Genomic DNA, 12,505 nt, shown 5'->3' on the forward strand with positions numbered 1-12,505 from the left:
AAAGGGAGGGATCAGTCTAAATAATTTTTTGTGGTTATCAACATTATGACATAAATGCTGTCGATTGATCTGAACTTGTATATTCCTTAAAGTAACACTAATTGTTTTTCAGCACTTCAGGTTCTCTTTGTGAGGATTTCAGTGCAGATGCATCTATTTTGCCAGCATCCAAGCATGGGGCACAGTTGTGTTATGTACACAGATATGACCATTTTTCTGTGTGAGTTAAATTTAGGACCTGGCACAAGTGGAACCTTAGTGTTTTGTCGCCCTCGGCCACCTTTATGGAAAGTGTTTAATTTGCATGTTCCTGCTCCAAAAGCAGATCAATTATCAAAGTCTCTGCAGAGAGGATGAATGGACAACGACACTATTATTGCATGGCAAGAGTGACCTGAAGTTAAAATGGTTAGTGCTAAACCACAAGGTCTAAAACGCTTCTAACCATTTAAAAACAATTATACCACACTGAAAGTGGTAACCGTTGAAAGTAATAGGCCTTTATGCATGGAATATTTCATCCATAACTAAATATTGTTTGTGCATTGCATTTATAAAACTGTTTAAAATAGGACAAAAATATAAATGAATGCTTTTATAAAAACTTTGTCTTTATCAATTTAAAAATGATTTAAGTACAACACACATACATTTATTGTCTCAAAAGGAATCATAGTATAGCACAACCAATAAGCCTTAATAAATATACAATTGTCATTATATGATAGAGCTGAAAGCAAACAATTTTAGCTACCTCATATTTGACTGTTTCTCTATTCAAGCTGCAACATGGGTTAAAAAACAGTGACAAGACTATTCTAACTTTATGTAAGCTGAGTTTATTATATGTACAATGTAATGTACATGCCTTGTTATGGTCCAATAGACATCTCCCTCACATTAGTGTGGGCACCATGCCAGAGTTTGGGTGGTGGGCGTAGGACAGGGTGGGGGAGGAGTGCAGGGTGGAGGGGGGAAGTAGGTAAGGTGTGTGGCTGTAGGACAGGAGGGGTCCTGGATTCAGAGAGTAAGGTCCTACGTGCTCATCTTGAGAGGCAATATGAGACATGTCAGGGTAAAGCTCTGAAGCTGCACACTTTTTGCCCTTCTTGTTCCTGTTAGACACCTTGCGGTTCCGCGTTTGTATGCCATCTTTCTTCATAGTTAAAGGCCTGTTGACCTGCAAAAAGACACAACAGAGATGGTCGTGGCTTCAGTTTGTTTACTTCAGCATTAAAGGGACCCAAAAAGGAAAATTCTGTTTTGATTTACCCATCCTCATATTGTTCTAAACCCATTAATTTCTTCAAGTAAATGATGACAGACTTGTCATTTTTGAAAGAACTATCCCTTTAAAAGAAGAATACTGCATATTGATAGAAGAATAAACATGTGACTCACGTTGTGTAGTTTAAAGTAGAGGCCACAAGCATTGCACACAGGCTCGCCACTGGCATTGCGTCTCCATAGTGTTGTAGTGCTTGTGTTGCAGTTGGCACACTGCATTCCCGCACGTTTGCTAACAATCTGTCACAAGAGTGTAAAGTTTAATGTCTTTAAAATCTAACACACACTATTGCCAGTTTTTAATTGTAATTTTACGTACCAGCCTCTTTTTCGGTCTTATGAGGGGTCTGTTCTGGCCGTTCATTTTATGGTAAAGCCCGCAAGCATTGCAGAGGTAATGGCCTGTACCATCTCGACGCCACAGAGGGGTGGCAGTGGCACCACAGTTTACACATTCACGTGCCTCTGTCAAAATAAAAGATGAAAGTAAATAATGTGCAGATCCTTGGAAGACTGATTAGACAATTAGCCTCATGAAAAGTAAGGTGAACAGATTTATTTGTAAATCGCTCAAAGCCATTTTTTACGTTCAAGACAATGCCGCAGTTACGTAAGAATGGCTTTGCTCGTGTTTCATGCTATATGATCACATTGGAAATTGATATGTTGCTACCAAATATTCTGGTACCCATCAACCCCATTCTGCCAAGTTACTGACAAGCATTATGTTCTATCAGAAACCTTTGCATCAATTCAAATGTGTTTACTTTTTCCTGTGGTGCATCTGGTAGTGTTTTGTGTGAGCAGCCTCAGAGACATGGGTTCTGGTTTCATGGAAACCAGGAACTAATTGCATTAAAATAATCTATAATAAGTGCAATTCGGAGGTTGCATTTTACCTATAACATTACAAATATACTTCACTGCCAGTTAAGATTAGGGTTGGGGTTTGGGTTAGGGCATTTGGTTAATAAAATTAGCATTCCTGTTGAATGTATTTCACCATTTACAACTAAAAATACAACTTGCTTTTTGTGTCACTCTGTGGACTTTTCACCTGTGCCCTTTCGTTCAACAACACTTCCAGCTTCGGCCACTAGGGGCAGTGACTTGAATTTTTGTTTAATGACTAAGGCCGTATGCATTCTCATATGGTACGCTTAGAAATCTCCTGGCTTGACACATCACAAAAGGTGCATATTTCTGACCTGGTGGTGAAAGTCTCATCTTGTTGCAAAGTTTGGGTGAGTAGGATGAAGGGCTCATCCAAGGTCCAGCGCTAGAATAGAGTGCAGCTGAACTGTAATCTTGTGACGTAGCCATGTATGATCCATAGGGACTCAGCATGTGCGGAGAAGGACCATACAGTCCCCCAGCGGCTGAGGTCAGATTGAGGAAGCTGCTCCCACCTCCACCCATGGGACTCAATCGCTCCACTTTCAGAGCTTCCTGGAGCATGGGACTTTCCTTACCATCACAACTGGGGGAAGGATAGCCCTGTTTAGGGGAGGTGAAAGAGGAGGTGGTAGGGTAGATGGACGGGGAGGAGTTAGAGTGAAGTGGTGTCTTTGCTAAAGGACTGCTTGTCCAGACAGCGGATGTGAGATTGTAGGAAGAGTGACCCGGGGAGTTGTCCAACCACTGGATGTTTCCCAGAATTGATGGAGAGGTGTAGACCTGTCGAACTATTGCAAAAGAAAAAAAAAACATTTTGACTATAATGTGCCACAATATTGACTTTGATGTTAGCCTAATAACACATTGAAGGGCTCACCCTGTTATATTTGTTTTGTTTTTAAATATCCAATTGGTTTTTAGATACAACACAGCCATTAAATATGATTTGAAATGTACTAGTCTGTTGCAGATGGTTGGAATATTCATAGCTGGAACATTCTCTGATTAACACTTTATTGATTCACATAAATGAACAGAAAAGCAAAACATATATACACAGAATCAACTTTAACCCCCATTATTCTATTTCCCCCTCCTAATCCCCAACCCCACCCTGAACCTCAACAAAAATTCCTGTGGTCAATGCTATAGTATACACACAAAAAAAAATACAATAAAAAAAAATATAAAAAATAATAAATCGCACAAATGTAATACTACACAACTCTCTCCACTGCCCCTCCCCAAAAAGCCTTCCAAAAAGGCCAAATAGATGCACCACTTCCTATAAAACAAATCCAAGTGGTTTAAGACCAAGCCTGTCCAATCTAGAAGGGGTCCAATAGAAACTATGTCAAATCTTAAATTGCTTAAGGCGCACCCTTGCATCTCTATATGTAGACTTGATGTTTTTTAGAATCCTAGCCCACACTTCCTCCTCCCTCCACGACACAAGTTTAAATCTTTCTCTCATAATCTCTTGAGTGAAATTGAAGCTCCGTCCCCCAGACTGAATTACCAGGGAGTAACACACTGATGCCTCATGACCTTTTCCAAAAGCAGTAATCACCACTCCCAGAGTATCTACCACTTTAGGGGGGTGTATGCTACTCCCAAAAATAATACAGTGCAGGTTGCGCAGCTGTAAATACCTGAAGAATAGAGACCTGGGTATCCGAACATTTTTAACCATATTTTCAAATGTTCTCATCACTCTCATATAGGTCACCAAGCATATTAATCTCCCTCACAATCCACTTTGTCCAGCAGAAAGGGGACTTGTCATATGTATAAATCAATATTTAAATAAATGTCTGAATTAAACATTCTGGACACTTTTGTCCATACTGCATGCAAATGCGAGATAACGGGAAGGCTTTGCAATGACGAGATAGGGGCAAGAACTTCCTGTTCAATACAAAACCAGGGAGGGGCTCTCTCAGGTGTAAGCGACCAATGAGCCAAATGTCTGAGACAGAATGCATAATAATAAAACTAAATCTTGTGTAGGCCTAGCCCATCTTTGTCAATCGGCTTATGTAATTTACTAAGTGTAATTTGGGAATTACTAAATGTAATCTGGAACATTTACCATTCCACATGAAGGACTTTGCTATGCTATGATATTGCTTTAAATAAGAGAGGGGGACATCTATAGGGAGAGATGGTAGCAGGTAGTTGAATTTTGGAATAAAATTCATGTTAATAACGTTAACCTTCCCAGTCATAGATAAATGTAATGAAGCCCACCTGCCCATCGCTCGAAAACCTTTTTATTAAAGGGTCAAAATTATCTAACTAAATCACACAAATTTGATGGGAATAAAATACCCTAATACTTAATGCCCTATTTGGGCCACTGGAAGGCACCCGGCTGAAAAGCTGTTACCGGGCAGTACGCTGTCAGAGCCATTAACTTTGTATCCTGAGAATTTTGAAAAGTAATTAATAATTCTGTGGAGGCAAGGCATTGATCTAGTAGGGTCGGAGATGAATAATAAAATATCATCTGCGTAAAGCAAAAGCTTATATGCCACACCTCCCGCCACCACCCCTGGAAAATCATCCTCATTCTTTATCGTGGCTGCTAATGGTTCCAGAGCAGGACAGAACAATAATGAGGAAAGAGGGCAACCCTGACAGGTGCCCCTATCCAGAGTACAATAATCTTAAATTAATCCATTCGTTTGAACTGCAGCTACCGTGTGTCTAAAAAGTAACTTAATCCACCCAATAAAAGTATTCCTGAATCAGTACATTTCCAAAATCTTAAAAAGATAATCCCATTCTACCATATCAAATGCTTTTTCAGCATCAAGTGAGTCTGATCATTCACCACTGCCCCATAACATTAATAAAACACAGAATTCTATCCGAAGTGTTACAGCCCCAAATAAACCCCACCTGATATATATGTATAAGAGATGTCATAACTTTACTCAATTGGTTAGCCAAATGTTTTTTTTACAATATTTTAACATCTAGCTGGATCAGGTAAAAAATGGATGGTAACTCTTACACTCGCTTGGATCCTTGTCCTTTTTAAGAATCAGACTGATTCGGGCTTGTGTCACGGTTGGTGGAAGCTTTCCATTATATTTCCATATAAACTTCTAGCAAAAGTGGAGCCAGTTGTGTAGCATGAGATCTAAAAAAATTCAGCTGCAAAGCAGTCTGGCCCCAGAGCCTTGCCTGCAGGCAAGGCCTTAATTACCTCGCCAAGCTCCTCCAAGGTTATTTCAGGATCAAGATAATTTTTTTGCTCAGCTGATAGTTTAGGAAGTTCTAATGGTTCCACAAAGTTTCTAATATCCTCTTCAGTACATGAAGATGTGGAACTATAAAGATCAAGATAGAATTCTTTATAAACATTATTAATATCAGTGGCCGAGTAAATATTTCACCACTAGGAGATTCACCGAGGGAATGGTAGAAAAGAACTCTCTCTGTTTTATACATCTAGCCAGAAACTTCCCTGCTTTGTCCAATTACTCAAAGTATGACTGTCTTGCCATGAATAGCCAAAACTCCATCTTTATCAATAAAATGGTATTATATCTGTATTTCAAACGGGTCAGTTCTCTGAGGCCATTAGACAACATTCGGTGTTTAGCTCTGCCTCTGCACTTTTAATATTCCCTTCCAATTCCACGAGTTCTTAACCTCTAAACACACCAGGGTGTGATCTGAGACTAAAATGTTTCCAATTGAGCAATCAACAACAGATGGAATGAGGGGCTTAGATATATATAAACAATATCTATTCTAGAGTAAATCTTATGGACTGATGAACATTTTTATAGTCCCATATATCTAGTTCAAAAGAACCAGCACTAAAGAAAGCATGCCCAACTCATATCCTCCCAATTTTTTCAGCTTTCTGCAGAGAAAGATGCATTTCTTGAAGAAACACTATATCATATTTCTTATGCTTAAGAAGAGAAATAACCTTCTTTTTATCGGGTGCCCAACCCATTCACATTCTACTTGGAGAGAGAGAGGCAATCCACTCATATTAACATCTGACATTTTGACATATAAGAAAAAATAGATTGTGTGCCAAAAACAAGATTATAAAGACCATATTCCAACATTAGTGTAACAGTCAAAACCTGAACCCAGAACAAATAAAAACGTGTGCATTAACCCTGTGCATGACAGCGCCAACTGGCGTCCATCCCTCCAAACTCAAACAGTCCATGCACGCCTATGAGAACCTCCACGACAACTTCTATTCTAGCCAATAGGCAGAATAAACACTAAGAGCGTGTAGATTAATCTATAAAACTGTCTTGAAGGTGTGTTATTCTACAAAATAAACTCCAGCCACAAGGCAGAACCAGCACAAAAAAGCATGCAGAATCCTCAAACATTCAAGCGGATGTTCAGTGAGCCGGTCCAATCGGCTGCAACATGAGTGCAAAAAATTACTCAATCACTCCACAAAATAAACTCCAGCCAATAGGATACAAAGAGCACGTAGATTCATCCATAAAGCTGTCCTAAAGGTGTGTTACTCTACAAAATAAACTCCAGCTGCTAGGCGGAACCAGCACAAAGAAAAGCGCTCAGTTTCCTCAAAGCAATATAATAGGTGTGGGTGGGAAACAGATAAAAAAGTTTATTTTTTTTTTTACTCTAAATCTCAGTAATCCAATTTCATTTTCACTTTTACTCCTGAAAGTCACATGTGGTGCCTGTTTTGTTTTATTTTCACCTCTGAAAGTAAATGTGAAAGTGGAGGGTGAGTAAATGATGGGAGAACTTTCTTTTTTAGGTGATTTTTTTTTTAAAGGATAAACAAACCTACATGTAAAAAAGAAAATTCTAACATTACATACATAATAAGTTATGCTAACTAAGCCTTCAATGTGTGTGGTAATGTAAATACCTCCATCATCTGAGTGATATCATAAACAGTTTAAGCTAAATTTTAAAGTCTTTACCAGCTTGTCTATTGTGCACAGGTGTTGCACACATGCCTGTTTACATTTTGATGTAAAAATCAGAGAATAATCCACGTAAACATGCTTTTTTTGTGTTATCATAATTTATGAACGAGCTGATTGGGTAGTTTGTTAGTAGCATATTGGTGCATTTTGGTCATTTACTCACCCTCATGTTTTTCCAAACCCATATGACTTTTTATTTCTTCTGTGTAACACAAAAGGAAATGTTAGGCAGAATATCAGCTTCAATCATTCACATTCATTGCATCTTTTTTTCCATAAAATGAAAGTGATTGGTGACTGAGCCTGACATACTGCCTAACATTTCCTTTTGTGTTACACAGAATTTAAAAAAAGTTATATGGGTTTGGAACAACATCAGAGTGAGTAAATTATGACAGCCATTTAATTTTTAGGGTGAACAAACGCTACAATATTTTAAACTTAAGGAGTACACTACCATATGGATGGCTTCAAAGCTAACAGATATGGATTAAAAGCCACTTTTATTCTGAGTAAATGGGGTCTTTAACATTCTTAAACTACAGCAGCGAGGATTTCACCTGGGCTGTGTCTGTAGGATGAAGAGGCTCTGCTCTGGCCACTTGTGGAATAATACGATGTCAATAAGTCAGTTTCAGAACTGCCGTAGAGGGGCTCATCTTCATCACCGGGTGGCAGCAACCCCGTCTCTGTTGTGTAGCTTGCTAAAGGGTCGGGACTGATCAGGCTGGGGGACACCCAACGAGACTGCTCGGATGAATTCTCCATCTTTCAAGTGGAAGAAAAATGTTCAGAGTACTGGAAGATTTATTGACAATTTCAACTGAGCAAAAATAATAAAAACTTAATTTTCAATACTGCTTTTGATAACTGTTTTTATGTTCATCACACAAAAAGCTGCATCTTTTGGTTACTGATACCATTCAATAAATACCTGTATGATTTTTTGTCATATATGATTCATTTATTCTGGAACAGAAAGTGTCCCATAATACGGGGGTAACTGAGATCAACATGGCGGCCTCAAAGATGGCAACCCACGTAAATAAATAAAGCTTTTATTGTGCTACTATATGACTAGATTCTTCATCTCGTGTGAGTGTAGTTAAGTGGTAAAACACTTAATTAGGGAAAAAATACTGAGAGCACACATATTTCACAATAAAGTGTGCATGCATTGTTGCTGTAAAATAATGATAGATACGCACATGACGTATATAGGCCACTAAGGCCAGATCTTAGTGATCTGCAGGGTTGGGGAGTAACTAAATAAATGTAACGGGATTAAGTATTTAAAATACAAAATATAAGTAACTGTATTCTGCTACATTCATTGATATTTAGAATACAGTTACATTCAAAAAGTATTTTGATTACTGAAGAGATTAATTCGAATTTTATTGTAATTTGTTTAATTTAATATTTAGTCCTTTCAGATGGAAAACATTTTTATACATATAAATGATGCGATCCAAAGTGAATTTGAACAGCGGTGAAACACTTTCCAATTATGAGTTACATTCATACGAGCAGACAGAGAAGTAAGTTTGAAGTAAGTTTGGAGCAGAAGAAATAGAAATAAACCTTGTGTAAATAGTTAGCTTTATGCTAAGCTAAAATACTATTTCTAGCCTTTTTACATGCACATGTTACCACACACGATCATATTTGTTATCAAGAAAATTCATGTTGGATCATAATTTCTTTTTTTCTAGTAAAATCTATGATATTAGGGCAAAAATCATGTTCTTGATAATAATTTTTGTACTGTGTTCCTGTAAAAATATAAAAAAAAATCCTTAAAACAAGATCAATTTGATTTATCTTGTTTTAGAAACAACACTGCATAAGATATTTAGGATTTATTGAGATTGTATTTTTAACATGTGTATCTTGTCTTACTGTACTGGCAGTTTTTATAGTCAAAACAAGTGAAAAAATCTACCAGTGCTGAAGAAGTAATCCAAAGTATTTAGATTACGTTACTGACCTTGAGTTATCTAATGGAATACGTTACAAATTACATTTTACAGCATGTATTCTGTAATCTGTAGTGGATTACATTTCAAAAGTAATCCTCCCAACCCTGTTGATCTGATAGACATGAAATTCCTGTTTCTTTTCAAGATTTTGTTGTTTTCTGTGGGTCACTATGATTCTTAATTAAGGTAACGAGACAGTATGGCTATGTCAGACTTCCCTTTAACAGGTCCTCATTTGACTGTGGCAAAAAGACAGCACTAAAAATACAACAGCATGTCTACATTTGACATAGACTTTATCAACAGTTCACATAAGCTTACAACAACGTTAACTCTCTTAAGGGAATTTACTATTAAAAGATTTACAGAAAAGCTATTATATTGTCTTTGAACAGAAAAACAGACTGCAAGATGTCAACTATCTTAACTTATGAATAGATTTATAAATCTTTCTCATTTTTAATCTATCACATATTTAAGCCTTTACAACAAATTCAGTATTGAATGTTGAAATGTTTTGCCTATCTTTGTATTTTTGTGACAAGGAGCATAAGCCCAGATAGCGCTGCATAGAATTAAATTAATAATAAGACTAATAATCTAATAAACTAATGCCAATGTGAAACAAGTACAGTATTAAACTGCCAAACCAGAAATTAACAATTGATCTTAATAAGTGCCAAAGACTTTTCTGCAGTTATAATGAGGGTCATTAGGCCCTGTGTGTTTTTTTAAAGCTTTTTTTTTTTTTAAGTTGTTGCTGTTTAGCATGAGAAAGCATGAGGCCTCCCTTGAGGACATTACAACTTTCTTTTAATATGCCGATAATCATGGAACTGATATAATTTTGCATATTTCTTTTTCATCTGCCCATCACGTTCTCACATGATGAACACACTAAAAATGTTTTTCATCATCATCTAGTCAAGTGATTATGAATAACATTACATATTCCCTTGATATACACCCCACCCGTGTGACTTATTATTAAAGACATACTTCATGGTTTCACTTAATGCAAATGTCACACAAAATACAGTTTTCAAATTCAGTTCATGTCAATATTAGTCCAATTTTGAGTAATCCATGAAAATAATGTGTAATAAATTTGGAATCAGAGTGAATGACCCACGCTTAATTTGGTTTTATAAGATTAGTTTCACTTGTAATGGTACCCGACAGTAAACTAAATGTTAAGAGTTATATGCTCTTGCCTTAGAAATAATATATCATATTATATTAATTATACTATATTATGACTATTATGATTTTTTTTTGTTTTCATTTGATGAATTTTAGATCAGTTGTGAACACAGAAAGTAACCCATTCAGAATATCTTTGAATGTTATTCATGTAAATTTTCAATAAATTAATTAGAATAAAATTGAAAGAAAATGGGAAAAAAAATGTAAATCATAATTATAATATTTTCACTTGATGATTGACTATCAATTATTATATTTTATTTCATAGTTAATCCCTGGTTAAATTTTTTATTCTTATCTCTTTTTTTATATATTGATTTATATTTCCGTTGTTTTTATTTTTTGTCCATATCAACTTAGAATCTCTTTTTACTGAGGTCTAGACTCTGAAAAAACACCCGAGACATCACAACAAAATGTATTAAAGATTTGAAAAATGTTTTAGTGGTAACTGCAGAAAAGGTTATTTAAACACATTTTTAAAAGTAATTAAGAAAACACTCTCCCATATTTAAATCAAGAAAATAATTGTATGAGCATAAAGCCATGTGTTGCAAGGTAACTTTACTAGCATTGTCTGGAAAAACGTACCTGCAAGTGATGTATTAAGGTTCTTGTTGAGCCGGTGAGATGTTTCGTCACACTCTCCTCACCACTGCGTATATCATGGAGGACTGCTGGAAAATGAGCATGTACTGGTGCTCTGCACACTTGCTTATCTCTTTCACTCTTTGGGAACCACTAACTTCATTTGAAATTTTAGGGCACAAATGGGTGGGGTTGGGGGTAATTTTTTGGACACTCCTACCATACGGCCATGCTTAAGGTTTTGAATAGTATATGGTACATCTCTGGCTGACACAGCAAGAGTATAAACCAATTTAATAATGGTGGTTTGTATCAATATTCTCGATCATTACAGTTGGTTAAAATATCCTTTTGAACAAAGAACTGTTTCCTATTTAGATGTTTTATTATAGATCTCACATTAAACCTGTAATCAGCTTGAGCTTTTGGGTCAATCCACAAACTAGTCAAAGCAACTGTACAACAAAGACTACAGTGACCCCAAACTGTATTTGTCACACTTAAAAATGTATCAGTGTTATGCCGTTAGATAACAAAATAACAAAGCAAGCGGCATTTATTTGAAAGAAAAATTACACAAGCACACTTTTCAAGCATATTGTTTAAAATAAATCAGTCTTTTGGGAGTTTAAATAATAATATATGTCTAGATAGACATCTAATCTATGTGTGTGTATGTATATATATATATATATATAGTTAAAAATGAAGAAAGTAGTGTGACACTTAGTGATTGTTCAACGTTGGTGGAACATGGTTACCCTACTAGGATACCTGTGTGAACTTAAGGGGAACTAACTTCATACATCCACAAAACATAACCTTGAATAGTCACTGCAAAAATTAGTTCTCAAAAAAAAAAAAAAAAAAAAAGAAAATAAATATATATATACACATAGCATCATAATTTCTGTAGATGTCAAATGCCTTGGTTTGATAGTTTGTTATCTAATGCAATTACATCCATTAATTTTTCAGATAAGTGTACAAAAGTGTCCATATATCCACAATAAATGTTTTTTTTTCAGATACAGATACAGCTCATTACAATTTCTCACGGTCTGAGAAACTTGTTACAATCCAGAAGTCAAGCTTATGATTCAAGTTCAGTAATAATAGAGGTGCATTGTTGAAAATAAATCCATAATGTATGTTAGTAGGCACATACACATCAAATTCAGAATCATCAGTGCACAAAGAAGACACAAAGAACAATCCAAATGGAAACGGTGACTGTGAACTAAAGCAAATGAAAATGCAAAATAACTTTTCCCTGGTGCAGTTCAGCAAAGCAGCACAGAACCGTAATGCAAATAAACTCAAATGCTGCAATCATGGTCAGAGATATGGACCCAGCACGGCCTGCCTGAGCACAGAACTCAGACTGTCACTGTCATTTGACAGTCAAAACACTTTCTACATCTCTCCTACAGTTTTCAGGGACACTGGGATGAGATCCAGAGAAACATACAGTATCTTTCAACAAGGGCCAGTTATTGATTTACAAAAGACCCCTATTTGAAATGTTATGTATTTCATGTTTTGACCATTGCATTGTTACATTGTGGTTGTGTTAAATACATGTCATGTTTT

General features: G+C 36.2%; 1 protein-coding gene across 1 annotated transcript; it reads right to left on the minus strand.

Annotated features, from left to right (window-relative positions):
- Positions 1 to 625: 625 nt before the first annotated feature.
- LOC127632858 (GATA-binding factor 1-A-like) lies at positions 626 to 11,036 on the minus strand. Its single transcript, XM_052111668.1, has 6 exons — positions 10,916 to 11,036; positions 7,697 to 7,904; positions 2,496 to 2,972; positions 1,607 to 1,752; positions 1,402 to 1,527; positions 626 to 1,180 (listed from the first exon to the last, which is right to left on the minus strand). Exons 2-6 carry the CDS (start codon positions 7,902 to 7,904, stop codon positions 896 to 898), a joined length of 1,242 nt encoding a protein of 413 aa, XP_051967628.1. The 5' UTR covers positions 10,916 to 11,036; the 3' UTR covers positions 626 to 895.
- Between the last annotated feature and the right edge of the window lie 1,469 nt (positions 11,037 to 12,505).

The sequence above is a fragment of the Xyrauchen texanus genome, chromosome 39, assembly GCF_025860055.1.
Source record: "Xyrauchen texanus isolate HMW12.3.18 chromosome 39, RBS_HiC_50CHRs, whole genome shotgun sequence".
Classification (NCBI taxonomy): Eukaryota; Metazoa; Chordata; class Actinopteri; order Cypriniformes; family Catostomidae; genus Xyrauchen; species Xyrauchen texanus.